This window comes from Zonotrichia leucophrys, chromosome 10 (genome assembly GCF_028769735.1).
Source record: "Zonotrichia leucophrys gambelii isolate GWCS_2022_RI chromosome 10, RI_Zleu_2.0, whole genome shotgun sequence".
NCBI classification, from domain to species: Eukaryota; Metazoa; Chordata; class Aves; order Passeriformes; family Passerellidae; genus Zonotrichia; species Zonotrichia leucophrys.
In genome coordinates, this window is record NC_088180.1 from 1,905,655 (window position 1) to 1,932,515 (window position 26,861).

At 48.1% G+C, this 26,861-nt stretch overlaps 1 protein-coding gene across 1 annotated transcript; it reads right to left on the bottom strand.

Annotated features, from left to right (window-relative positions):
- Positions 1-162: 162 nt before the first annotated feature.
- Positions 163-18,541, bottom strand: SORD (sorbitol dehydrogenase). The gene is made up of 9 exons (XM_064721802.1): positions 18,341-18,541; positions 15,487-15,520; positions 14,612-14,776; positions 11,682-11,841; positions 8,658-8,776; positions 8,392-8,457; positions 3,264-3,439; positions 2,335-2,456; positions 163-1,233 (listed from the first exon to the last, which is right to left on the bottom strand). The coding sequence occupies exons 1-9, from the start codon at positions 18,398-18,400 to the stop codon at positions 1,068-1,070; spliced, it is 1,068 nt and encodes a 355-aa protein (XP_064577872.1). The 5' UTR covers positions 18,401-18,541; the 3' UTR covers positions 163-1,067.
- Positions 18,542-26,861: the final 8,320 nt, after the last annotated feature.

The window sequence follows — 26,861 nt, forward strand, 5'->3', positions numbered from 1 at the left end:
TTTTTCAGCATCAGTGCTGCTTTAGCACTGTTCACAATTCCACTACATCTACAGCCTGTCTCTTACAACCTCCCTAAAACCCTCTAATTTTATAAATTCCCACACCCTGCAAGCCCATCCAACCCACCATCCCACACTTCAAGAGACACACTCTGGAAGGTCTCAGGCAGCCAGAATTTATTGAGCAAAATTCAGTACCAAGCAAGGAACTGATCTCTCAGTACTAAAATTAACATGACTGTAATCAAAGATTAGAATTTTTCTACCTCATTAGTACCTTGTTTGTGGCTCACAAACTCAGCAGGAAGGCTTGATATTCCCAAATAATTATGATATGTTTGCAGTGGTAAAACCCTTGAGTGACGCTCACTCAAAGCAGTGGTAAAACCTTTGAGAGATGCTGTCCTGTCATGTCTCATCTGTGCTCCTTTCCATGTGAAAAGCAGCTGTGCCCCCCAACAGCCCCTTCATGGGAGGCACATGAGGACAGGGCTCTCAGCACTCCCAGTTTCCCTGCCTGCAGTGGTCCCACGAGGAGCTGCTGGGGTGACACAGCAGACATGGTCCCAGCTGGCCTCCAATTTCCCAAAACCCCAGTTCTGAGCTCTGAGAAGGGCATGGAGAGAATGACCTGAATGTGCCAGTGCTTCCCGTGCAGTGGGGAGGGCCAGGCTTTGTTCCACAGGCTGTCCAGTCCCTGAGCACCCATGAGGGAAGGGGGGCTGTTCACATAGGGTTATCTTGCATCCAGGGATTGCCATGCAGGAAATGCTGCAGCCAGGGCAGTGCAGGACAGGAAGGGAGGAGTGCCAGCACCTCCACCCTTGCTGTGCCACATGCCAGCTCCTCCTTGGCATGGAGGAACCTGGCCAGGCTCTGTGGTCTGTGAAGAAGAGCCACCAACTGCAACCCATCACCTCTAATTCAGCATTTTGATTCAAACTATTGGTTGTCCATTTGTAGTAACCTGTTAGTGCTCTAACGGTGTCTCCCAGTACCATTCACCCTCATTACATGTGATTTTCTAGTTACAAGCAGCAGGGATGAGGGCTGGGCACTGGGACAGCTCAGGGGTTCTGATCAGTGGGGTCACACTTCAGCATGACTTTGACCCCCTCACCCCTCTTGGTGGTCTCAAAGGCCTCCAGAGCCTTCTCCAGGGGAAAGCGGTGCGTGACCAAGGGCTTGACGTTGATCCGCTTGGATGCCAGAAGAGAGATGGCCACAGGCCACCTAAAAGGGAAGCAGAGAGCAGGGGATGAGAGCAGCCACTACTCTGGAGTCCAGGAAAAGAGCTGCTCCATGCTCTTCTAGCCCAAAGAAGTTTTGCCTGCAAAGAATTTTCTGGTGTCTTGTCACCATGATATATTATGAAAAGTCCCTTCGCCAGGATTTTTTCTCCTGAGAAGCTGGGAAGCTTCAGCTTCTCCATGTTTTTCTACTTTGGAATGTGGTTTGGAGAATTGTTTACCCAGCATGTGAATTGTTTTACTTTAATGTCCAATCACAGCCAGCTGTGTCGAACTCTCTGGGTCTGTCACAGGTTTTTACTATCATTCTTGTCTAGCCTTCTGATGTCTCCTTTCTCTTTTTTAGTATAGTTTGAGTATATAATTTTCTTTTAATATAATATCATATCATAAAATAATAAATCAGCCTTCTAAGAACTTGAAATCAGATTCTCATCTCTCACCTCGTCCTGGGGACCCTCACAACACCACAACAGTGTCTGGTATGGGAGATGGGAAAAGCCAACAGCTCTGGGCAGTTGGGCTCTGAGAAGAGAGGCACTGCTACACAGACAGTTGAGACAGAAGTGAAATCACAGGAAGCAAATGAAAATCACAGGAAACTACGACTTTGGAAGGCCTGAAGGAAAACCAAAACTGCCGTGCTCTGCTCTCCTCTTGCCCAACCTCTTGCCTGCACACTGACCATGGTGGAGCTCAAACTCATGGACTCAGTGCAGGGAGAAAAAAGGAAAAGTCTCATCCAGCTTCCAGCCTCTTCTCTGGCACAGAGTCCCTCATAGGGATTGTGTTGCCACTCTGTTTAGAATCATAGAAACACTGAGATTGGAAAAGGCCTCCAAGATCATCAAGTCCAACCTTGAATGGGCCGAACTAGAGCAACAGGGATACAAAGGGATGCAGCAGCTAATCCCAAACTGCCTACTTAATAACACTTCTCATTTTAAGAAGGAGCGTGACGACATCCCATAAATCCTTCCTGGGGAGCTACAGATTAAGAAAAGAGACTTTCCCCATCAGCAAGAAAGTAGAGCTCTGAAGGATTTTAGCTTGGAGACACATCAGCCCCCCAGACGAGACTCACGTGTTGCAGTAGCGGAATATGCCGCGGATGTCCACCTCCCGCACGGCCGCGTTCACGATGGGCACCGTCACCATCTCAGGGCCCAGCCCCACCAGAACCAGGGTCCCACCAGAACGAGTGGCCTGCAGAGCAAACACACAAACGGGTTACATTCTGCAGAGCACATTGCAGGAGACTGTGTAGGGTCTGTCAAAAATGAAGGCATCTTTGTGGCTGCAATGGATTGTCTGGGGCACAGCAGAGAAGCACCAGGGAGAGGCAGGATGCTGTCAGGAGTCTGTAAGAGTGAAATATGTGGTAATCAAAGCATAAAATGCAATCTTTTTTTGAAGGATTTTGATAGGAATCCAAATTTCCTATTCTGAAAACCCCATTCTGAAAAATGGCTGGCATTTAGGACTACAAAAGGTACTTTGGGATTTCAGTGGGAGAGATTTAAAACTAAGAGTCTGATGCTCTACTGGAATTTCTCTTTTTGAAGTTTGTCCCATTCCCCTCCTGTCCTTTCCCTGTGAAACTCCACATTAACCTTCCCCTCATCCTCCTGTTAGGATGTTCATGGCAGCAAAACATCCCTTTCTTAATTGCTTCTTTCATTCCTTCTGGAATTAATTTTCTTGATCCCTCTTCTTATGTGGACATGACTTCAATGGAAGCTGCTGTCCTACTCCCTGGGTTTGGGGATCTTATTGGAGTCTCCTTGGTAAGTTTTTAAGCACCCAAGCATCAAATCAATTATCCCCACGCTGATGTTAACCCTTTAATTATCTCTCTTAGTTTATTGTCTAAGGAGCAGCTCCTCTCCCCAAACCAAGCCCACTTAAATTAAGCACAGTGAGAGTGAAATAGGTCATTCACTGACCCATCCCAGAAAAAAAAAAACAGACCAACACCATCACTGGTCTGCCTTTGGAACAAGTGGTACTCACATAAATTCCAGCCTGGATACAGGCTTGCACTCCTGTGCACTCCACAGTTATCTCAGGCATGCAGCCAAGCACACTTTCCACCTTGGAGGCCACCTCCTGAGGGGTCTCTTTCTGCAGCTGGATGGTGAAATCTGCCCCTACCTCCTTGGCTTTCTGCAGGCGAGAGGCAGATAAGTCTGTGGAAAGAAAACCAAGCCAAGAATTGGAGTATTGGTGAAAGAAGGGGAAGAGCCTGAACCTGGCCTCTTCTCACTACATGTGTGCACAGGACAGTGAACAACCAGAAGAGGTGAGGATTCACCCCTTCTTGGCAGGCAGAGAATGATCATAAAATCCTGGAATAGTTTGTGTTGGAAGTGACTTCAAAGCTCCACTCCCCTCTGAAGTTCCATTTCCTGCCATGGGCGTTTCTCTTTGGTTCTGCCAGAAGACTGAGAGTGCATCAAGGCAATAAACATGGCTATGGACAGCACCAAGGAATCCTTCCAACAGGAGACAACAGGCTCAGAGGGTCATTAATGGGGTCATTTCACTTCTAACAGTACCCAATGAGAACAGACCATGAGCTCTCCAAGGGCTCCCTTGAGGAACCCTCAGCAGGTGCCTTCAGCTGAGCAAGGTGCAGAATGCATTCATTGCAAACACTCAGTGTGTCTGCATGGTCACCGACCTGTTCTGTTTTTTACCCTCCTTGTAGCAGCTCTGGAGGCTGCTGAGCATCTCTCAGACAGTTTCTGTCATAGATGAATGAGCAGGCAAGCCCATAAAACAAAAGGGAGTGGATCTGGTAATAAGATGGACTTGAGATACCCATTAATATGGAGCAATAAAGCTGGTGATGATAAACATCTGTGAGGGCATGGCTGTACTCTGTACTCTGCTCTGAGGGATCTTGACAGGGCTGTATTGCCTGAAGATGACAAGCTGTCCTGCTGGGGCATTCCACACCCCCTGGAGGAAAGCCACCTATTCCTCTCCAGGCACCACTGGTAACCTTATCTCCTCTGGAGATAAGGATGTGGACAGCTGAAGAGAAGAATGGGATTGCCCAGGAAGGAATCACCTCTTTTCTCTACACTAAAGCAGAGTCTACAGGGGTCTGCATGCTGGCACTGGAAAAGATGTAACAGCCAAGATTTCCTAGACCCAAAATTGAGAGGTGGTCTCCTCCCAGAGGTGCTGGACTTGAAGACTCAGAAAATGATGCCTGTGGTAGGGGCACACACAGCAAAGAGGAAAACACCCCTCTCACCAGGGCACAGTCTTCAGAGAAGTCAGAGGTGGGGCGGGGTGAAAACACCAAGGGGAAGAGGAGGAGGATAAGGCCAATTCTCCAGAATGAGCCAGTCTGACTCAGCTGCGGTCCTGGGAGTGAGCCAGAGGCTCTACCCTGCCCAGCCCACAGCAAAAATGATGGCACTCACTCACTGGCAGGGCAGGGGATGGACAGACACTCACTGGCAGGGCAGGGGATGGACAGGCACCCACTGGCAGCTGGAAGGCTCAGGATGCCAAGTGTGGGCACAACCACCCAAGAGAGCTGTGGAGGGTGTTTCAAGAAGGTGTAACAAAGGGTAATAAAATGCAGACAAAAGAAGAAAAGTCAAGGCTGAAAAGAAAGGGAAGCATCACCCTAAGAGCCCCAAAATGGGCTCATTGCTGTGGCTGCAGGAGTCACCTCTGTCCCTCCCAAGCTCTGAGCATTGGGCTCCAGGCCCATGCTTGACCCCAGCTGAGCTGCACTCAGAGACCTCCCATGCACCAATTGCAAGGCCAGGAGGTTCCTGAGGCACTTCAAGTGCCATGAAATACTCTTGCCCAGCATGGTTGGTGTCTCCCAAATCTCAGTGTGTGGCAGGGAGACCACAGGGTTCAACAGTACAACAAAACTCATCACAATACCACTTCACAGCAGGCACAGATTCTGGATTCTACCATTTTTAACATCTCCTGAGGCACTAATGTATTTTAAACTATAAATAGATATTTAAAATATTACACATGTATAATATATAAATATTAGAGATATTCTAGTCTACATTTTACATATTTCATACTTTCTCTCTAGCAGAAACAATCCACAGGCAGTGCCCTAGAGTAACAAGGCAGCCAGTGCATTTCAAAGTGGCCACAAAACCACTCCCAGGCAGCAAAAACCCCCACATCTTCCCTGTAGCTGGCCTCTGGTTTGCTGAGCTGCTTGGGAAGGAAGCCCTGGCTCTAAGCAGCCCATGGAATGCAGCAGCAGCACTGTCAGCCCTGGCCAGGGCTGCAATAGCATCCCAGCACACCTGAATCACCAGGAAGCACTTAGTGAAGCAGACAGATCTGCAGGTCACTGCATTGTTAGAGCTCCAGACACTTGTGAGTCTTAGGAAGGATCAAATCCTTTGCACTTTAAACCCACACAGTTCTTGGAAACTGGTCAATTAAACAATTAATGGCTTGCATCTTGCCTTAGTCAGAAGTTTGTTTTCATTTCCTAGCCCCTGGGGCTAATTAAAGTTTGGTTTGCTTCCAGTGAAGTTATCAAATTACCCTTAAGCTTCTCATGATGGTTTATGAGCCAACTTAACAAGCAAATAAATACTCTTGATTATTCTCAGATTTTCATTGTTCATCTTCTTTATCAACAGAGTTGAGCTCTGTGCAGTTATTCACCTCCCCTGACCTTGAATTCCAGGGTTTCTGGAGGCATCAACACCCAGAACATCAGGTTCAGATAGAACAAGGAGAATAATTTCCCTTAAGCAGGAATCATAAAGTGCACCTTCAGTGACAGACAGTGCAATGCAAGACAGCCCAACATGAGCACCTAAACTGCCCCATCACCTTCTGGGAAGGAAGGGTGATCTTTGACATGCATCTGAGGAGAAAAGCAGCTTTTCAGAGCACCAGCAAGGCAGGAGGACAGGAGAAGGTTGCCCATTCAGGAGTGGAGTGGATTGGAGAAAGACAGAGATCTTTTGGAAGAGTAGGTGAGGACCCATGAAACAAATTGATCTTCTCACCCATCTGGAGTCCATGAAATATATAAAACACTCCAGGCAAGCCAAGACAGAAGTTGTAGGAGGTGAGTTCTCACAAAAAAGCTTTTCTAAATATTTCTAGATCTGTAAGAAACTTGTCAAAACAGACACAAATTTTTAAAGCCATAAGTGCTGCACAGACAAAACTCCTCACAGACATGATAAAAACACAGGGCAATGACTTCAGATAATCTGGTAGCAAAGTACAAGAGGGCCTCTGTGGGCAGACAGGCGCCTCACAGGTGTTGGCTCCTAAAGCCAAAACAAAAAGCAGTTCCTTGAGACAGGCAGCAAAATCTCCAGCAGCACAAGCCAAACCAAACCCATTCCTCAGCTCGTCACACTCAAATATTTGATTTGGGACAGCACCTTCATGGTTTGAGCACCTCAGCCAAACCCCTCTTGTGTGGAAGAGACATCCACGAGGCACAACCAGCACCTAGGCTAGCACAGAAAGATAAGAAAGGGTAATTCCATGTATCCAAGCTTGCTGATCCTTCAAACCAAGCAGCAGGCACCTCCTGTGGCACAGGGAGCCAGCACATGACAGCCAGCTCAGCTTGCCAAGGTCCCCATCAGGAGCAGCTCCCGGTACCAGGGGAGGACACACCCATTCCTGGAGCAGGAACGAGGGCCAGGCTGAGCCAGCTGCCTCAGCCCCACCAACCCCACTGACCAAGCCCTCCCCACCCAGGGAATGGGACACCCCCAGCCCCTGCATAGCCCAGCTGGGCACAGGGTTCCTCGTGCATGATTCAGGAGGCAGAGCTGTTTTTCCTGCTACAGCAAATATCATCCTCAAATGACAGCACTTCACAAAATCTGAGGTGTGGACCAGCCACATCCATCAAGCACACACACCTGCAGGGTGAGGCCAGCACAGCTAAAAATGCCCTGGACTCAACAGCAAAGGGATTAAGGAAGGAGAAGGCCTTGTGTTTTCTGCTTTGACCTCAGCTACTACTGAAGGATGTTTCTGTTTCAGGAGGGTGGGACCTGAATTTTATCTCTTGACCCAAAGTAGGTCAAGCAATACAGTAATGGAAAGGTCAAAAATATATCTGGCTCGAAGTATGGGAGGTGAATAACAGCCCTCTGAAAGGTCAAGATCCTTTAGGGCTTTGACAGAAAAACTGCAGCAGGTTGTGCTCAATGTCCAGTGGCACCTCTAACTGCTCCTCCTGGCCATCACCACTCAGAAAGGGTGAAGACTCATAGTGGGAGCTGGAAGCACCATTTCCAGACCCTCTTCAATCCCCAGGTGGAAATTTCAACCAGAGAACATCCTGAGGTTACTCCAGCTCTCCATCCTTCCAGGCAAGCTACAGAGAGAGAGGGCCTGAACCTTAGAGGAGAGCTAGGAGGAACTGGGCTAGGTCAGCATGGCAAAATAAGGGGAGGACGGAATTGCTGTCTCAGCAACCTGAAGGGCAGCTACAAAGGTGATAAGGACTCATTTCAGCTCTTCCATAAATGGAAAATCTCCATAAATGACAGCTTGTGAGTGGACCCTAGAAAAAGCTTCATCATTGAGAGATGCAAACCTGGAAAAGGTATTTAGAAAGATGGGATCTCCTTCCTCAGAGATTTTCCTGACACAGCTGGACATTCCTGAAGCAGCAGCTCAACTAGAAACATCCAGGATACAGTTATGCAAGGAACACCCATTTCTGAAATGCAGAGACCCTGAAAAGGCCATTTCAGTCACTGTGGATAACCAATGAAAAATGAAACCCCCAGCAGGAGCAGACAGAAGGGCAGAGAAAGACAAGTGGAGAAGCACAGTGTGGCTGCACACAGAAAACAGTGGGCAAACGCTGTCTGGGCCATATCCAGATAAAAATAACCTGCTAAGATCAAACCTCCCTGGAAAGGTGATCAGGTACTGGTACAGGCTGTCCAGGGAAGTGGAGGAATCACCTTCCCTGGAACTGTTCAAAAAACATGTGGATGAGGCTCTTATACAGACAGGGTTGGGCTTGACAGTGCTGCATCAATGGCTGGACTCCATGATCTAAGTGGTTTTTTCCAACCTTAATGATTTTGTGGTTCTGTATGGTGGGAAACAGGCACACTCTGAAAGGGCTAAAGGGACTTACCTGTAACTACCACAGCTGCTGCACCCATCATCTTAGCAACAATCACATTGACGAGGCCGATTGGTCCTGGGGACACAGGGGAGAAAGAGAACATGTACCACTGCCAGGCAGCATCATCCCCACCTTCTGCACAGCCCAGAGCTCTGGCAGCCCCTTTGGCTCCCCTCATCCCTCATCCCTTCCAGCAGAGCCCAGAGGCAGAGCCTGAGCCTGCCCATGCCCTCCCAGCAGGCAGGGAAGCCAAGGACTGGCTGTGCTCACTGTACCAGAGCCAGACACGAAGACTTTGCTCCCCAGAGTGACTCCTGCTCTTTTGCAGGCGTGGATTCCCACTGAGAGGGGCTCGATGAGGGCTCCTTCCTCAAAGGTGACATTGTCTGGGAGCCTGCAAGAATGGGACACAAGGAACAGTCAGCAATGTAGTTCATGAGGGCAATGGGGAAAGCCATGAGACTCAAAAAACAAACATGGGTGTAAAACACAGTGGCAAAACACACTGTCACCTGGGGTCAGGGAAATATGTTGGAATACACTTCAAGAGATTCCACTGTTCTTTCCCTCCTCTGAAGCAGCATCAAATGCACCTGAAGCATTTTCCAGTGAGGTTTGCCCCAGCACCACACCCAGGGCCCCACAAACTTCCCCACATCAACTCTCCAGTGTTTGGTGAGTCAATAAGGATTCCTTTGCCACTCATTCCCTTTAGAATAACCCCCCCAGCTGCATATGTACCACCCCAAAGCTGCCCTATGGCTCACCACCAGCGAGCTCCCAGAACCCTGATTTACCAGGGTTACTCTTAGAAAACATCCTGCTGCCAAAGGTGAGGCCACCAGGAAAGGCAGCCAGATCCAGGTCTCCCTTCCTGGTAACAACCAGGAACACCTCTCCTGATGCACCAAGTAATTTAACAAGTGGACTGGTCCCAGTATGCATCCTTCCAGCAGTCAGTGCGTATCAAACATGTTTTGGACAAAACCAGCCCTGTTACACAGCCAACATAAGTGACAAAAAAAGCAGAGGGAGTGAAACCCTTCTGAACTGCTGAAAGAAATCAATCTCAACCCCAAAACACTGCTCACCAGCAAGCCACCAGTGTTGTTCCCACACTGCTCTGGGAGCTGTGCCTGCCAGGAAGGTCAGCAGGGACAGTGACAGCACTGGGAAGCTCAAGGTCAGAGCTCAGTCAGGCCAATGTGAAGCCAAGGAAATGGAAATTATGGCTGTGGGAAGACAGATGTAAGATATCTGCATATTCCCTATTTCCAGGAGGCTTTAAAGGTCTGACTCCAAGAGTTCCCTTGTCACAGAGCCTGGCATCATGTCTGCTACTGCTGGGTTTGGGCAGTACCCTGTCAATGGGGAGGGCATGATCCCACCTCCATCAAGTCACTCAGAGCACCCAACACAGAGTCTGTCCACCAGCAGGACACACAGCAACTGCCCAAATGTGTAACAGCTCACTGAGCTCAGCCATCATCTGTTCTTAGCAAATCTGTGCTGGCAGAATGACTGCGTGCCAGGGAATCTGCTCTACATGAGCCAGACACAGCACTGCTGATCTGAAACTGGGAGCAGGCTTTGCATCCCAAAGCTTAAAAAAAAAAAAAAATATATATATATATAATGATATATTATATTATATATATATGTATTATTGCTTTTTCCCTCCAATTTGAGCAAATATTACTTTGGCTGTATATATTAAAAATATATTTAATAAAAATATAAATATAAAAATATATTATTATATATTGTATATTATATATTATATAATATATATGTTATTGATTTTTTTCCTCCAATTGGAGCAAATATTACTTTGGCTGCATATATATATATATATATATATGCAGGCAAAGTAGTATTTGCTCAAATTGGAGGAAAAAAGCAAAAGCCTGGAAGAAGCCAGCTACAAATCAACCACCTCCTCTCAAGCAAAAACTTATGATGTTGTCAGAAAATGTTATTTTGATACACAGGGAATCGATGACAGTGGGTCTGGGCAGTGAGATGCCAATTCCATCCAGACCAGCACCTCATCCTGACAGCAGCTGTTGGTAGCTGGAAGCTTTGAAAGTTTCCTGCCTGAGGATTCCCAGGAGAAGAGCAGTCAAGTGCCTCCTTCAGACTGACATGATCCTCATTTCTGTGCCGACAGCAAAGATCAATCCCAAGAATGTTCCAGCTTATGGAAGCACCAGCTCCATACACACTGAAAAAGAACAAGCTCCACAGGTAGAGCAGCTTCATGGGGACACTACTTGGGTATTTTTAACTCCTTGTTAAAGGCACTTAAATGGATTTAACAAGTTTATTCAGGTCTTTGGAATATTTGAGCTCTGGCAGAGGCTGCCTAGAGAAATGGTGGCTGCCCCATCCCAGGAAGTGTTCAAGGTCAGGCTGAATGGGGCTTGGAGCAACCTGGCTTGCTCCAAGCAAGTTTTTTCAGGTGTTTGGAGTATTTGAGGCTCTGGCACAGGTCACCCAGAGAAATTGTGGCTGCCCCATCCCAGGAAGTGTCCAAGGTCAGGCTGAATGGGGCTTGGAGCAACCTGGCTTACTGGAAGGTGTTCCTGCCCATTTGTAGGGGGTGGAGTGGGAAGAGCTTTAAGGTCTCTTCCAAACTGAACTGTTTTGGGATTCTATGATTTGCAGAGTGTTTATGCACAGATTTGCTTCTAAGCAAATGTGCCAGTGCTGCCACAATTAATAATATATACCAGTTTGCTGAACTGGACATGAAAACAGATATGTTGTAATGCTGGTAGCTTAGTGGAGACACTCAGACACACATGGAAAAACAGCTCAGCAGGGCTACTGCTTTCTGCTCTGCTCAGAGTGGGATGACTTTGTTTCAAATGACAGAGTGAGATGTCAGCAGTCACCCTGGTGCTTCCTGAAAAGCAACAGCAAAACTCAGCTCAAAAAACCAAAGACCTTCAGGCACCAGCCTAGGAAGGCAAGGATATGAAAAGAGACAGGAGAGAAACCAAGAGCAGAGAGCAAATGGGAAAAGGAAAATAATTAAAGGGTAAACCAGTGGTGACATCCCAGAAGACATGCAAGAAATGTTTATGTCTGGCACCTGAGGGGATAAACTGTCTGCCTGACAAACCCTTTGCAAAGTGGCAGCCATCCAAGCTTAGGCATGTTATTTATGGATCAGAAAGCAATAAAACCTGTTGGGATCACATCAAGAGTGTTCCAAAGGGCCAAGAGGTGATTGCTGCAGCTAATCTCCCCCCAGGGAGTGTATATTTCTCTTGGTGGAGGGAGCAGGGACTGACTTGTAGCAGTAGCTCGCGCTGTGCTTGTAGTAGCGGCACAGGTTGCCGTCGTCGGGCGGCGTGGCGCAGAAGAAGATGGTTGGGGACAGGTTGTAGCGCCCAGATTTGCAGAATTCATCCATCTCCCTCGGCACGCCCGGCTCGATGGCCACACGGTCACCTGGCAGGATGAAAGCAGATGCAGTGGGTCAGGGACAGGGTGGCACACAAGCAGGAGTAGCACCAGAACCCACAGGAACGCTGGCACCGTGTCACGAGGAAGGTCTTGCTGCACACACCAGGCTGGTTCCCAATGCTGCCTTGGCAGCAGCCTCATGTGAAAAACACCAATCACTTGGTTTTAAAAACTTTAGAAGTTTAATTGTAATAAAATAGTTATGAAAATAGTAATATAATTAGAGTAAGAAAAATTTGAACAATTGAGATTTAGGACAATACATGACAATAAGAGCAAAGAGTTACAGACAGCCAAAATACCTTTTCTGGGCAAAATAAGCCCAAAAAAGGACACACATTAACAGAGGATTAACCCTTAAAAGCAACATCCTGTTGCATATTCATACACCTCATACATGATGCATACATTCCATTCAAACACAGGATTCTGTCTGGTCAGTGTCAGCTTCTTCCTCTGAATCCTGACTGCATCTTCAGGGCTGAATGAGGCAGGAAGAACTTTGTTTCTTCTGATAAAAGAGCAATAAATTCTTTTTCTCTGAAAGATTTAGGTGTCCTGTTGTTGCTATCTGGTTCAAGTACCTCAGTCCTTTCTTAAAAAAAATATCTCACATACATAGTTTCTATTTTAACATTATGTTATAACCTAAAACTATATTTAACACACTACTTAAAAAATGAATACAGCATCACTTTCTAACACAACACATATAATATTCATTTTAATATTTGGGAAAAGCCAATCATAAAATAGGCATTTTTCACACTCATCACTGAGATCTTCACAGGCAGTTGGGAAGAGATGGCGTTTCAGAGGCACAGATGGAAGCTCAGCCCCACACACACACAGCTTCCTCCAGCTGCCTTGCAGCCAACCTCAGCAGGTGAAGGGGCAGCCCCCAGACAATCACTCTGTGAGCAGATATTTTGCTGAATCTGTAGAAGTGGAAACACTGAGGATGGAGTAGGTGAGCTTGGCTAGCCACCACACTGCCAGCTGGAAAGGGCTGTTCCTTGGGAATCATGGAATCATCATGGAAGAATTTGTGTTGGAAGGGACATTAAAGCTCAGCTTGTTCAACTCCCTGCCATGGGCAGGGACACTTCCACTATCCCAGGTTGCTCCAAACCTCGTCCAACCTGGCCTTGGACACTTCCAGGGATGAGGAAGACACAGCTTCTCTGGGCAACCTGTGCCAGGGCCTCCCCATGCTCACAGGGAAGGAAGATTAAGGTGCAGAACACCCAGGAGCCAGGCAGGATTTATCTGGGAACAGAGACAGCTTGTGCTACAGCAGAGTAGCCCAGGGTGCTGGAAGGACACAGGCTGCAGGACAAAGAGCTGTTATTTCATTGCTGTCACAAAGCAGGATGGACCAGAGAAAGCAGTGTGAGCATAGTACAACTTGCAGGGGACACAAAGCCTCACATTTATCTGGCAGAGGAATCAGAGCCAAACCTCTGAGCAAAGCTCTCCACCAACAGGCTTTCAGGCAGACACAGGGATAAGGAGGATGGAAGCAAAGACCCATCTAGGCCACTGCACCCCCTCTGAGCTGGCCAACAAAAGGTGTCTGACAGGACACAGGACAGGCACAGCATGAGTACTCTCACATTATACACAGCTGAGAGGCTTCCCAAGTCACAGGTGGTTTGTTTGTATTTAGTAACACTCAACAACTTCTCCTCCTTCCACCACATAAACCACATGGTCTGCAGCATCTCAGGTGAATGCTGCACCTCACTGTGCCTTGCTCTGGTGCTGGAGCAACCAGAGAATGGGCAACCTGTCCTGCCAGCCCTCCATGAGCCCTCACATCCTTGAGTTGTGTCTCTATCTCTCTGACTTGGACATTTGTCAGAGATGCTGCTGCACATGTTGTTATCTCCTTGTCCTCCTCTGAACCCTTCTCCCTTGTTTTACATCCTTTTGGGAAGGAGGAGACCAGAACTGCATGCAGAGTTCCAGATGTGCACTGACATCCTCTGAGTCCCCTTCCCAACAGAAATTTGCATTTTCACTGCTGTGGAGCCAATGCTGCTATGCACAGAGTCAGAGCCAAAGCTCTCACCCTTCAGCAGTGATGGTCAGCACAACATTTTAGATACTAAGCTGGTTTTGTTTGTTCTATAGTGAATATAACTTTGTGTTTGCCTGACTTGAATCCCACTTGCATCTCCCTGGCACCTCTCTGGTCTCTCTGTAACTCTTGCTGACTCTCCCCCACATCTCTCCACCTTGCCTAAGTTGCTGTCATCAGCAAACTTTCCAAAATTCCCTGCTCAGTCCATTTTTTAGGATATTCATGAGCACAGTGAGCTGTGGAGGTCCCACCACAGGGCCTGGAGCAGTGGCTCCAGTGACCTCTGCACTGCAGGAGGCTGTTTGCTCCTTCCAGAGCACACACAGAGAAGAAACACTCACAGCAGGCTGCTGGCAAGGGCTATAGATGTGGTTTCTGAAGCTTTATCAAGCTTCCTTAAAAGGGACCTTGCACCAGTATACACTCTGCTCTGCATTAAAATATAAAATACAGCCTGGCCAGCTCAACACATCCCAAGATAAAGCTACCTAAGGAATATCACACACCAGTGGCCAAGATGGGTGACTAACAGCAGCACAGTGACACTTCTTAAAGGAGGTCAGAACTTCAGATAAATTTACACGACACAGAAAGAAACCCAGCCTGTTATCGACACATTCTCGGAACTGATTAGGAGGAAAACAAACAAATGGGTTTGGTTGCAGATACCTGGTTTCAGATGAGTCACCCCAGAGCCCACTTTCACGACAGTCCCGGAAGCTTCGTGTCCCAGCACCATGGGATCCTTGACAACAAAATCCCCGATGCGGCCGTGCTGCCAGTAGTGAACATCAGAGCCGCAGATCCCCACGGAATGCATGCGCAGCAGCACCTCTGCCAGGAAAGGAGAGAAGGTTCCTTGTAGAAAACCAACCTTCTCAGGCACTGGGAGAGCAGCACGTGGGCCCCAGAGCAAAGGCTGAGCCAGTGTGGACACATCCAAATTTACTGGCATTCAATCAGCACAGAATTGTTGCTCGTGCACGCGTTAGGAGAGCGGCACGTTCGTGAGCCACGCGAAACTATGCAATGATTCACAAAGCAAGAAGGCTCAAAATGGGGTAAGGCAAAAGATGATGTCAATAAAAATATGGGCAACAGAGTGATGCAGTTTAAGAGCAATGTTATTATTGCTGGAGCAGGAAAAAAACAGCAAGTCCATTTAATTTTCCCTTCTCCCAAAGGTATGATTTGAGCCCCAGAGAGTTAGTGAATTGAATTTCTACCAGCCCATATGCTCATTCTATTAATGTTTAGTCCTGCATAAGATCATCTGGAATGTCCCAAGAGCCATTTACTGTGACATACACCAACTGATGGAACAGGAAGCAAAAAAAGACAGATAAAGGGGTTTATCTGTGACTGCCCCAGCTCTTCTTTTCAGCTGGAAAAGCAGCATTACCTGTTTCAGCCACACAATTGTTTTTTTGGTAATTTTATACTTCCTCAGAAATATTTTATGTTATCAAGGAGCAACAAAAGAGAATGAGAAAACAAAGAGAGAAGTAAAGGAAGCAGCCAGAATCAGTCATCTATAGACCTACCATTAGGGCCTGGTTCTGGGATTGGACGGTTTTCCTATGGACAAAAGGAAATAAAAAAAAACATTTAACTGCTTGTTCATATCCCTGGCAATATCTGTGGAAGCTTAGCTGTGGTCAGCTCAGGTAAATCCACAAGCAGACAAGGTTTTTGGTTCTGTCTGCTCCATAAGACACAGCTGTGCCACATGGAGCCTGCTCCTGAGCTCCTCTCATTTTCCATACTCAGTGGATAACACAGGGAGCTGTAGGAGTAAGCACACTGCCAGCTTGTAAACCCACCCTCCAAATTATTTTGTAGTAAATTCCCTTTTCCCAGCCCAGACAAGAGACACATACTAAATTTCCCTGTACTGGAGCAGCCCCAAATTTCAGCTGAATCTTTCATCCATCCCACTGGCTGACAAAAAAAAAAATGCCCCCCAGAGTAGTGCCAACAGTAAACCCTTAAAAATTCATTTGCTGCTCAAACTGTTCTGCATTTTAACTGTTTAAATCCCAGCATATTTTGTACTTCAGTATTCTAAACATCATGGAAAAACCAGCTCTGGAAACATGTTCTCATATGACTAAACTGACTGAAATTTTCTATGTTCAGACCCGTATCTGCAATTTTTCTGTGTGGGGGGTTTGTTTTATTACACTGAGGAGCAGTGTAACTGGGCCCAGAGCAGCATTATTTCTAAAAGAGGTCAATCTAGGTGTAACCTCTTTTATAGAAATGCAATAAGCACAGGATGTGGTGACACACCAGAGGTACAGACCACCTCAGAGTGAGCAGAAATTCCACAGTGAGAGATAAAGGCAACTTCTAGCGGAAAATGTGTGTGAAAAAAATCCCAAAAACCACTTTTTTTTTTTTTTTTTTTTTTTTTTTTTTTTTGGCAATAACAACTGTGCCCAGAAAACCTGGACACCTTGGTAGGAAGTGAATTCTCCAGCCTGATTTGGTGAAAATAGGAGTGACCAAAGTGGAGAAAACCACAAATTCTGCTCGTTGGCTGTTGTTCACTGAGAAGTTCAGAAATGGTGACTGGTAAAGTAAACACAGCAAATATTTTCTGTGAAAGGAGATGTGGAAAGAGAAGCCATGGTAGAAGTATAAAACCAACAAATCCTCAATGGGCAGCAAAGAGGAACATGTGCAACTACCTAAGGACAAGAGGAGGCTCAACAAAATCAAAGCAAACACATTGTCACACAGGACAGGGATCACAGCAACTCTGCCCACAGGAAACTTGTCCAAAAATCAAGAAAGGTGTGGGAATTACAGGAAGATGGAGTCACCCAGTTTTGGGTATCAATAACAGATAACAAGTTCAGAGTTCACTGCTGGGACTACTGCTACCACCAGTGGGTCAATACCATGAGCACCATTCACGTGACGGAAACAAACTTCAGGGAAGCCCAGGAGGAACACACAGGGTGCTGCCAGTGAGGCAGGAGGGCACTGATGACCAGCTCTAAGGTCTCCAGCAGTACAAATACCCAAGGAAAACTCACACATCTGGGTGTAAGCCAGTTTAGAGACCAGCCACACAGATGTGATGGAGAGCCCACCTTCACAAGTCTCAGACACCAAATCACAGGGGTTTGGAAATGTGTTCTTGAGCTAGAGGAAGCACATCAGTCCTTAACCCATTTTGATTTCTTTGGGTAATCAGGCTCCATGTGACTGCAGGGAAAGCCCAATTGTGCCAAAGGTGCCGGGGAGCCACCAGGAGCCACCCACGGCACGTGTGGCTTCAGCTGGGCGGGATTGGTAAAGAATCAACCCCTTCCCTGGTAATCATGCCCTGAGCAAGGCGTGTGTCCAAAGTCTGTGTGCTCCCCAGAGCCCTCCTGCCAGGGCTCTGTGTACAGAGAGCTGCCTGCCAATGCCTGCCCGGGGAAACCTTCCTTCCCCCTTTGGCACTCCCCAAGCTGGAGCACACGGCTCTCCAGCAGCGCCATAGTGATTCAGCACCCAGGAAGAGCCCAGCATTAGCAGCCAGAGAGACAGAATGAGATTAAAGTAATTAAAAAGTACAAAATAAAACTCCTCCCTGTCTGGGAGGGTCCGTCAGCACTTTCTCCCCCCGAACCCTCTGTCCTGGTGCTCACCTGGGCTCTGATAGCCCAAAGGAGCAGCAACCACCCACCCTCCACCTGCTGCCTGGGAGGGCCCATCCCAGCTGTGAGAATGGCTAATCTGGGGGAAGGAGAAGTTTTTTGGGGATTCTGGGTTTCAGGGATAAAATATTCTCCCCCCAGAGCTGGCAAAGATCTCAAGATTATCCCCTCCTGTGTCCCCGAAGCGCATTCTGTCGCTGAAACCTTTCCAAGATCGGAAAACCAGAAAAATATACACACAAAGTTGCCAGAACTAGCTAAAAATAAATCACACTTCCGATAGTGTTACATCCTCCTAGCAGAAAGAATGAGCATGCCTCTAGCATGCATGAATGAGTGTATCTGTGAATTGATTTCTCTTGCAAAAATGTTGCACCTCCCATGCACACGAGGGCTGGCGCTTTTTGTTTGTTTTGATTTGGTTTGGGTTTTTTTCCCTGTCCGGGTCATTTCCCGTAACGCTGTGCCGAGCCCGAAGCGGCCGCGGGCTTCCCCTCAGAGGGGATGGGAGGAGGGCCCAGCCATGGGACACCCCCGAATGTGGGTCCCCCCCGCCACCCCCTGCCATGGCCGCGGGCAGCCGGGGCCGGTTCAGGCTCTCCCGGGGCCGGTTCAGGCTCTCCGGGAGCCGGAGGAACCGGGAGGAACCGGTGCCGCCGTGCGGACACCCCCGGTGCCCCCCGCAGGCCGCGGGGCCGCTCCCGCCCCTCCGCCCCCGCCCGGGCCCGGCTCCCCGCGGCCGTACCAGGCGCAGGTCCCCGGCTCGGTGAACCACCACGGCCACGTTCTGCCCCGGCACCGCCATGGCTCGGCTCGGCTCGGCACGTTACAGCCCCGGGTCCAAGGATCGCTCCCTGCTGGGGGGGCCGCCCGCGCTCCGGCCCCCGCCCGCCCGCGGGCCCGGCACCGCCCCCGGGACCGAGCGGGCACGGCCGGCTCCGGGCACGGCTGCGGGCACGGCTGCGGCCCCGGCTGCGGCCCCGACCCCAGCGCCAGCCACAGCCACAGCCACAGCTCCAGGCCCATCTCCGGGCCCGGGCTCTCCAGCTCCAGGCCCCAGCTCCAACCAGGCCTCAGCCCCTGCTCCAGCCTCAGCTGCCGCCACAGCTCCAGACTGTAACCCCAGCCCCAGCTCTGATTCCAGGCCTCAGCCCCTGCTCCAGCCCCAGCTTCAGCCTCAGCCCCGACCCTGGCACCAGCTCCAGCTCATCTCAGGCCCAGCCCCAGCTCCAATCCAGGCCTCAGCCTCTGTTCTGAATCCTGCTCTGGGTCCAGTCCCAGCTCCAAGCCCCAGCTGCAGCCACAGCTCCAGGCTCTAACCCCAGCCCCTGCTCCAGCCCCAGCTTCAGCCTCAGCCCCTACCCTGGCACCAGCTCCAGGCCCACCTCCTGGCACAGCTCCCCCAGCTCCAGGCTCTAACCGCAGCTCCAGTTCCAGCCCCAGCCCCAATCCAGGCCTCAGTCCCTGCTCCAGGTGCAGCCCCAGCCCCAATCCAGGCCTCAGTCCCTGCTCCAGGTGCAGCCCCAGTTCCAGCCTGTAACCCCAGCTCGAGTTCCAACCCCATCTCCAGCCCCAACTCCAGGCTGTAACCCCAGCTCCAGTTCCAGCCCCAGCTCCAGTTTCAGGCCCTGGGTCCAGCCCCAGCTCCAGGCCCAGCTCCAACTCCAATTCCAGGTCCAGCCCCAGCCCCATCCCCAGTCTCGACTCCAATTCCAGCCCAAACCACTGCTTCCAGGCCAAATCCTAGCCCCAGCTCCAGTGCTTACTCCAGCCCTGCCTTTCAGGCCAGTCCAGCCTCACCCCAGGCCCAGCTCCAACTCCAGTTCCAGCCCCAGCCCCATCTCCATCCCTGACCCCAATTCCAGCCCAAATCGCTGCTTCCAGGCCCAATCCCAGCCCCAGCTCCAGGCCATGCTGGTGACAACACTGCACCCTGAAATTTGACTGAAATTCAATAAAATGTGACCTGTGTGCTTGCCCTGGACATGACACAATTGGAATGTGGTTATCACAGCTGCAGAAATAGTTTACTGGGGGGAAAAAATGGAGACTTCAGGGATTCTGAGTTTTGGGAACAAGAGTTTTCCTGCTCTAATGGAGTTGACAAACACTTCGAATAGATTATCCCCTCCAGTGTCATTGAATCATGGAATATCCAGGGTTTAAGGTACCCACAAGGACCATTGAGTCCAAGTCCTGTCCCTGCACAGACACCCCAACAATCCCACCGTGTGCCTGAGAAATTGTCCAAACTCTCCCTGAACTGTGGCAGCCCTGGGGCTGTGACCATTCCCTGGGAGCCTGTTCTGTGTCCCACCACCCTCTGAGGAAGAGCCTTTACTCATATCAAACCTAACCCTCCCCTGACACAGCTCCAGCTGTTCCCTTCGTCCTGTCATAGGTCACCAGAGGGAAGAGCATTCTAAGAACATTCCATAGCTGGGAGCTTTCCAAGCTTGACTTCCTTGGAAACAGAGAAAATATATAGGATTTATCATGTAAAATTGCCAGAACCAGTTAAAACTGTTCTAAAAATGTGTTTCTAATATTATTTTGTCCTCCTCCTTGCATGAATTTAGTTTCCCTAAAAATGTTTCAGACACATGAAGTCTCATGCTTTTTATTTTTTTCCCTTTCAGGGTCATTCCCTGAAATATTTATTGCAGTCAGAGTCAACATTCTTGCAGACATTACTCTGAGGGTAGGGAAGAAAGTTCATGGGAGGCTGTGACAAAACACCTTACTCAGTGTTTATACAGCAATATAATTCCTGACACTTCCATGGAAGAAGGAATATCTGCATTTTATGGAAAGGTTGACAACAGCTATTTCTTGCTGGATATGCTTGTTTTATCAAGGTACCTGCTTGTGCCTTTCCTTTTTAGGGTGTATTTGCCTCCAGACTTGCCTTGCCACTCAAATTATCTGTGTGGGATTCACCATGAAAGCCTGCAGCTCTGCCAGCACATCACTAAATCTGCCTCCCTAAATCTGAAAAAATGCTGGAGACATGGGCTGGGAGCTTCACTGGGAACTCAGGGCTCTTGCTGTGATGCACCCCTTTGGGTTCTCACGTCAGTTCCTTGCCAGACTTTGGGCAAAAAGTGACTTTTTGTTGGGGCAGGGAAGCTGGTTCCTTCAGCTCTTCTGCTCCTCCCTGCCATGACAGTCAGCACTTTGCCCTCAGTTTTCTTCCCTGCTCTTGCCCTTCCTTTCTGGATCAGATTCCTTTCACACTTCCATGTTTTCTCTGCCAGAATTTGCTGCCTGTGCCTGCTGGGCCTGCTCTTCCTTCTGGACCACGAGAACCTCACCAGCCATTACAAATCCTCCAAGATCCTCCTATAAAAAAGATGTTTTGAAGACCTTGCAATGGCCAATTTCTCTTTGTTTGCCTTCAGCATTGCCTGGCAAGCCCTTTTGACTGCCACCCAAAGACAAAACACCTGTAGGACTCAGTCCTAATTAATTTCTCTCTCACCTCTCTGTGTGTGGGTGTCTGGCTTTCACTGGCGAGGCAGTTCACGTTCCTCCAGGCACACAGGAGCAGTGCTGTGGGATTATGTCATATCCATGGTGTGTGCTCTCACAGCAACCCTTATTACCACAGCCATTTCACTGCTCATTAACTCAACCAAATGTTTGCCCACTCATTCTGTGATCAGAATGCTTGTGGTCCTGCTGGAAGAGGATGTGGGTGCTTTGTTGACATGACAATAAATCACTTCACCTGAAGCAGTCAAACTCTCCAAAACACAAACTCAGTGTGTGTTTTCCTTGCGTGCAAATGATTAAACACCTCAGAACTAACTCAGTGAGGAGAATTGGGGCATGACCTCAGGGAGGTGCACCCCCAGGTCTCGGAGGATGAATTCTGCTGAATTCTTCTGCAGCCTGGGCTCAGTCTCTCCATCTGCAGGAACTCTCCATCTCCATGCACAGGGCAGGCAGGACTCACATTGGAGGCAGATGCTCCTGTTCTCCTTCCTTTAGGAGAATATTTCCCTTTACCTTATAGAGGATTCTGGTGTTTGCCTAGGAGGTGTCACCCCCAACAGAATTGCCCTGGAGCTTCTTCCACCTCCCAACACCACAATTCTATTTCTGACCAACTACAGCAAAGTGTTTTCTCCAGAACTGCTGCAGAAAATTCTAAGGTGCCTGTCCACGATCTACCATCACCTTTGACAGAGTTGGAAAAATAACTCAATAAGTTATTCCAATAACTGTGATAACTGCGCCTCAGCTATAAAGCCATCATCCTGTGACAGTCTTATCTCCCCTCTGAAGCAACGGGACCTTGAGTGGTAGGGCTGTGTAAGGTAGTGACCTACCACTCACCCTAGATTAGGGTGAGGTTCAGTAATCCTATGGAATATCTCCAAGTGGGGACAATCAGATTATGAAATAATGATTAAACAATCCAGTGGGAGAAGAAGGCCCTGTTGTGGCTGCTGGTTGCAAGTTTTTGCATTACTGTTCTATTCTGGATCAAGATTTTCATCCACCTTCTCGTACGTGCCGCTGCTCCCTCCACCTCTTCTATCAATGGCATGACTCCGTCAGTTGGGTATTTACTAAACATGGAACTGTTTGCGTACTCAGATTTGTGCTTTCCACAGAAGTCGTCCTCAGCCCTGACTTCCTTGTCCAACCTTGCTCTCAGCTCTGCCTTTTGATAAGACATGACATCACATATCATCCCATCACTTAATATTTAACACAACTGTCTCCAGAGAAACACTGCTCAGGAAATCATTTCACTTATCCTTATGAGACAAACATTTAGGGACTGAGTGCCAGATTTTTAAGTTCCCCCTTCCTGGGAGAGGTGGCTGTTCCCTGCAGGACAACAACCCTGTCCCAAGCCTGAGATGGGACAGGAGCACTGTGAATGACAGTCCCTCTGCACTGTGTGCTCACCCCCAGAATTACAGAGCTCACCATCAAACTCTTCTGCAAACGAGCTTTGAGTGGCAGTGGTGGGTCTGGGATAGGTGGTGGTAGCTGGCACTGGGGCAATGTGTCCACCTAATTTTGTGTGTGTGCTTTCCTCGTAAATCCTGTCGCTATGTGAGTCATGCTGGAGACTGGCAGGCCATGCCAGGGCAGGGTGCAGGCTGAAAGAGCCACCCAGGAGTTTGGTGGAGCTCAGGATCAGGGTCATAACCCACAGAATCTCGGCTTTCATTTGTGACTAACTCCTGCTCTATGTGCCCATAAACAGCCCTTCTCTCTTCTCCCAGGTATCTGTGGGTTTAAAACTGCTTTACAATCAGCAAGACCTTCTTGGTAACCTATTTTGAAGCCTCCATGCTGCTTCCTTCCTTGCTCTGACATTGCCACCCCGAGAGCAGACAAATCCCACCTTTCCATGTCCATGCACCAGCATCGTTCTTTTAGTGGTGTTGCTGTGCCCCCACCTGCCTGCCCTGATCCCCTTCTCTTTGAAGTACAATTTTACTGACATTACAGACGCTTTTCATCCAAGAGGCTGCCAGAATTCCTCTGGCAACTTCATCTCCAGCCTCCATGGGAGCCAAGCCCTGTCCCAGTTCCCCAGGCTTGCTGGCTGCACGTTGTGGATTATCACCAGGGGCACTTGGACAACACTCTCAGATGCATGGGGGGGATTATTGGGTTGTCCTGTGCAGGGCAAGGAGTTGGACTGGATCCCTTCTAACTCAGGATGTTCCATGATTTTGTGATTCAATGACTTATTGGTTCCAATCAGCAGAACAAGGCATTCAGCCCAAGATTTGCTGCTGAAGGCCTCAGTCACATAAGCACAGTGCTGGTGCAAAGCCTGTATTTGCTTTTCCCTAGAGGAATATTTTTTAAATTATCTAAACCAGCTGACCCGTTTCCCCCATGAAGAGTTTACACATCTTTTAAAAGTGACCAGAAATATCACTGTAGCAGGAGATCCTAGAAAAGGAATAAAAGAGTGGGACGCAAGTGACAGAGAGAAGAAATACATAAATCAGTGCAAGATCCAAGGAGTGGGAGGTGAGGAATGTGTACCTAGAAGCACTCTCTGGACGTGAGCGTGTGTGTCCCTCTAGCCCCAGAACTCCCCCGAGCAGGTTGGGTTTGCCCATGTTTACCCAAAGGCTCTGCTCTGAGCAGCAGTGGGATTTCTGTGGGCAAGTCAGGGCACCTCGAGGCACATCCCTCTAAGAACAGAACAAAGGCTGCTGGATGCTTTCCTGACACCAGCTGGCATTTCTGAGCAGTGCCAACCCTGGAGATCTGCCCCTGCACACAACTCAGGCCTCACAGGGTTTGCCTCACCCCAGCCAAGGCCTCTCCTCTCCCTGGGATGGTTTTGTGGGACAGCTTGTCCAAGGGAAGGCATCCATCCTTTATCTCAGGGAGGAGATGTCTCCTCTCCTTGCATCTCTCCTTCCTCACAGCCTTGGAGATGCTGTTCCTCACCACTCCTAGCAGTGCTCCACCATTTGGCTTTTGTCACAGACACATTTTCTGAAAAACCCTTTAATAGGAGTTTTTCTCCTGAGAAGCTGAGAAGCCTCAGAGGAAAAGAAAAACAATGATTATCTGCTGCTGTGGAATGCAACAGGTGCATCTGTGATTGGTCTCTGTGGTTGTTTTTAATTAATGGCCAGTCACAGTCAGCTGGCTCAGACTCTCTGGTTAGTCACAAGATTTTATTATCATTCCACTCTTTTCCTTGCTAGCCTTCTGATGAAATCCTTTCTTCTATTCTTTAGTGTAGTTTTAATATATCATTTTCTTTTAATAGAATATATATCATAAAGGAATAAATCAGCCTTTTGAAACATGGATTCAAGATTCTCATCTCTCCCCTCCTCCTGGGACCCCTGTGAACACCACCACATGCTTTTCTTCTGGGAGCGTTCCAAAATGCTGCCTTCACTCTGCCTCATTCGTGCAGGGCTATGCTTGGAGGAAGAGACATGAAATTCAGTGGAAGTAGTTACAAAAATACTATTTTCCACAGTCCACTGCACAGAGCACTCCATGGGGTGGCTTAGGGGTGATTTTATCTTGAACAGCTCCACCCAACTCTCCCCTTTCTCACCCTGATGTTGGCTTTGATCACTCCCTCTCCATCCTTGGGGCTGCAAGCTCTGACATTCATGCCTAAAACTTTGCCCAGAAAGGAAAAACCCATAGTTCTGATTATTTCCACTGAGAAAAACATGAGAAAATGAGAAAACCTTTTTTTTTTTTTTCATTGATCCCCCCAAAGCACCTTGTGTGAGTGTCACCAGCATTTGCTTTCAGTTTCCATCTCCAGGACCTGCCGTGCATGGGAGCTTTGCTCTGATCCCATACACAAACACACACTGCTGGAGATCACCTTTTTCTTCACCACAGCATATTTTCTTTAGAAACCCGAGGTGTACTTACTGGCTTGGGATTTGTGTGTCTGTTTGTAATAATCTTTTTGAAGAATACAAACAGATTAAAAAGAAGTTATCTTCCTGTTTTGTTTTATATAATGCTTTTTTTTAAGGGCAGGCATGAAGAGAAGAGAACACCAAGCAGGGCTTGAACACTCTAGAAAGGTTTAAACCTTCTGGAAAACACTGTCTGCATTCAGTGTCATATATTTAACCTCTAAAACAATAGATATTTTTTATTCTAGCTAAAAGCTTTTATTTTTAAGAAAAAAGTATCTGTTAATCCTCATTTATTGAGTGATAAATGACTACAGACTGTGAGACAGACAATTAGATGTTTCTGCAAATCAAGTTTAGCCAGTTACTCCTCTCCCATGCAATGTCCCCTAAATTGCAAGAAACGGGGAAAGTTTTGAGTTGGAGGCAATTCTGGAGATCTCCAAGGATGAAGAGACCCCTCACCACTGCTCCATAGCCTGTCCAGTCACTCTGCCACTCTCAATATATTTTTTTTCCCTTGTATCCAACTGGAATTCCTCCCATTTCCCACCAAAGTTGCTCCCCAGACACAGGACTTCTCCATCAGAAGGGAAAAATAATAATTTTATACTGTGAAATGCTAAGAGAGGATTTTTAGCCTTCATTAAATGCTCACTTAGTTTTTAATGTTCCACCACCACATTTTTTTTACATATATTGCATATAAGTTTTCCATGCCTTTAATAAAGCCAAACTCATCATAGGAACTCAGCATATCATCCCAAGAGGTACCCTAGAATTTTTGTATCTATAGCATGGAGAAATTTTTCAGAATTGGCTTTTTAATTTTTTTCTTCTTTTCTCTCTCTTTTTTTTTTTTTTTTTTTTTTTTTTTTAGAAAAGAAACCAAGAAACCAAGAAAACAGGCACAGTGGTCATTTGGATTTCCAGTCATTTGGATTTCCAACCTTTCCTTGGTAAATATTAAGGAAGTAGGTCCATGTCAAAATGTTCTGTTCAAATCCAGTTGCTGCCTTTCAGAAGGATACTGGCACAACCAGGCTGCTCCTCATGAGAAGAATTTCTCTCCAACTCCCAAAAATTTCCCCTAAAGAGGCAACTACCTACAAGTGCCAACTTCCTTGGAAAATCAACATTTCCTTGCTGATTCCCAGCCCACATGGAAGTTCTACACCAGAGAGGAAACCTAAAATAGGGTAATTAATTAATCAAATTTGACCCTGTTTGGTTCTCATGAGCATTTTAATGTGCTTGGGGCACAAAGGCAAGGCTGGAACAGGATCACAGAACTATGGAATCATTTGGGATGGGAAAAACCTCTGGGGTGATCCAGCCCAACTGCTCCCCCAGCACTGCTGTGTTCACCACTAAACCACATCCCCAGGTGCCATATCCACACAACTCTTGAACATTTCCAGGGATGGTGACTCCACTTCTGCCCTGGGCACCCTGTTCCTGTGCTTCACCACCCTTACAATGAATAAACTATATTTATAAAATAATATCCACTCTAAGCCTCCCCTGGTGTGACCTGAGGCCATTTCCTCTCATCCTGTCCCTCTTCCCTGGAGCAGAGCCTGATCCTCCCCTGGCTGTCCCCTCCTGTCAGGGAGTTGTGCAGAGCCAGAAGGTCCCTCCTGAGCCTCCTTTTCTCCAGCTGAGCCCCTTTCCAGCCCTTTCAGCTGCTCCTGGTGCTCCCGACCCCTCCCCATATTTCCTCATTGCATCCAGTGGGATTTGGGAGGCAGAGGTAGAGCAGCAGCTCTGTCTGGAGAAGCCACAGCGGGTTTTGTGATGTGGGAGGTGTTACCAGGGGTTTCTGTCCTGCTGTGGCACTGGAGGCTCAGACTGCCCTGGTAGAACTTGTTCCCAAGG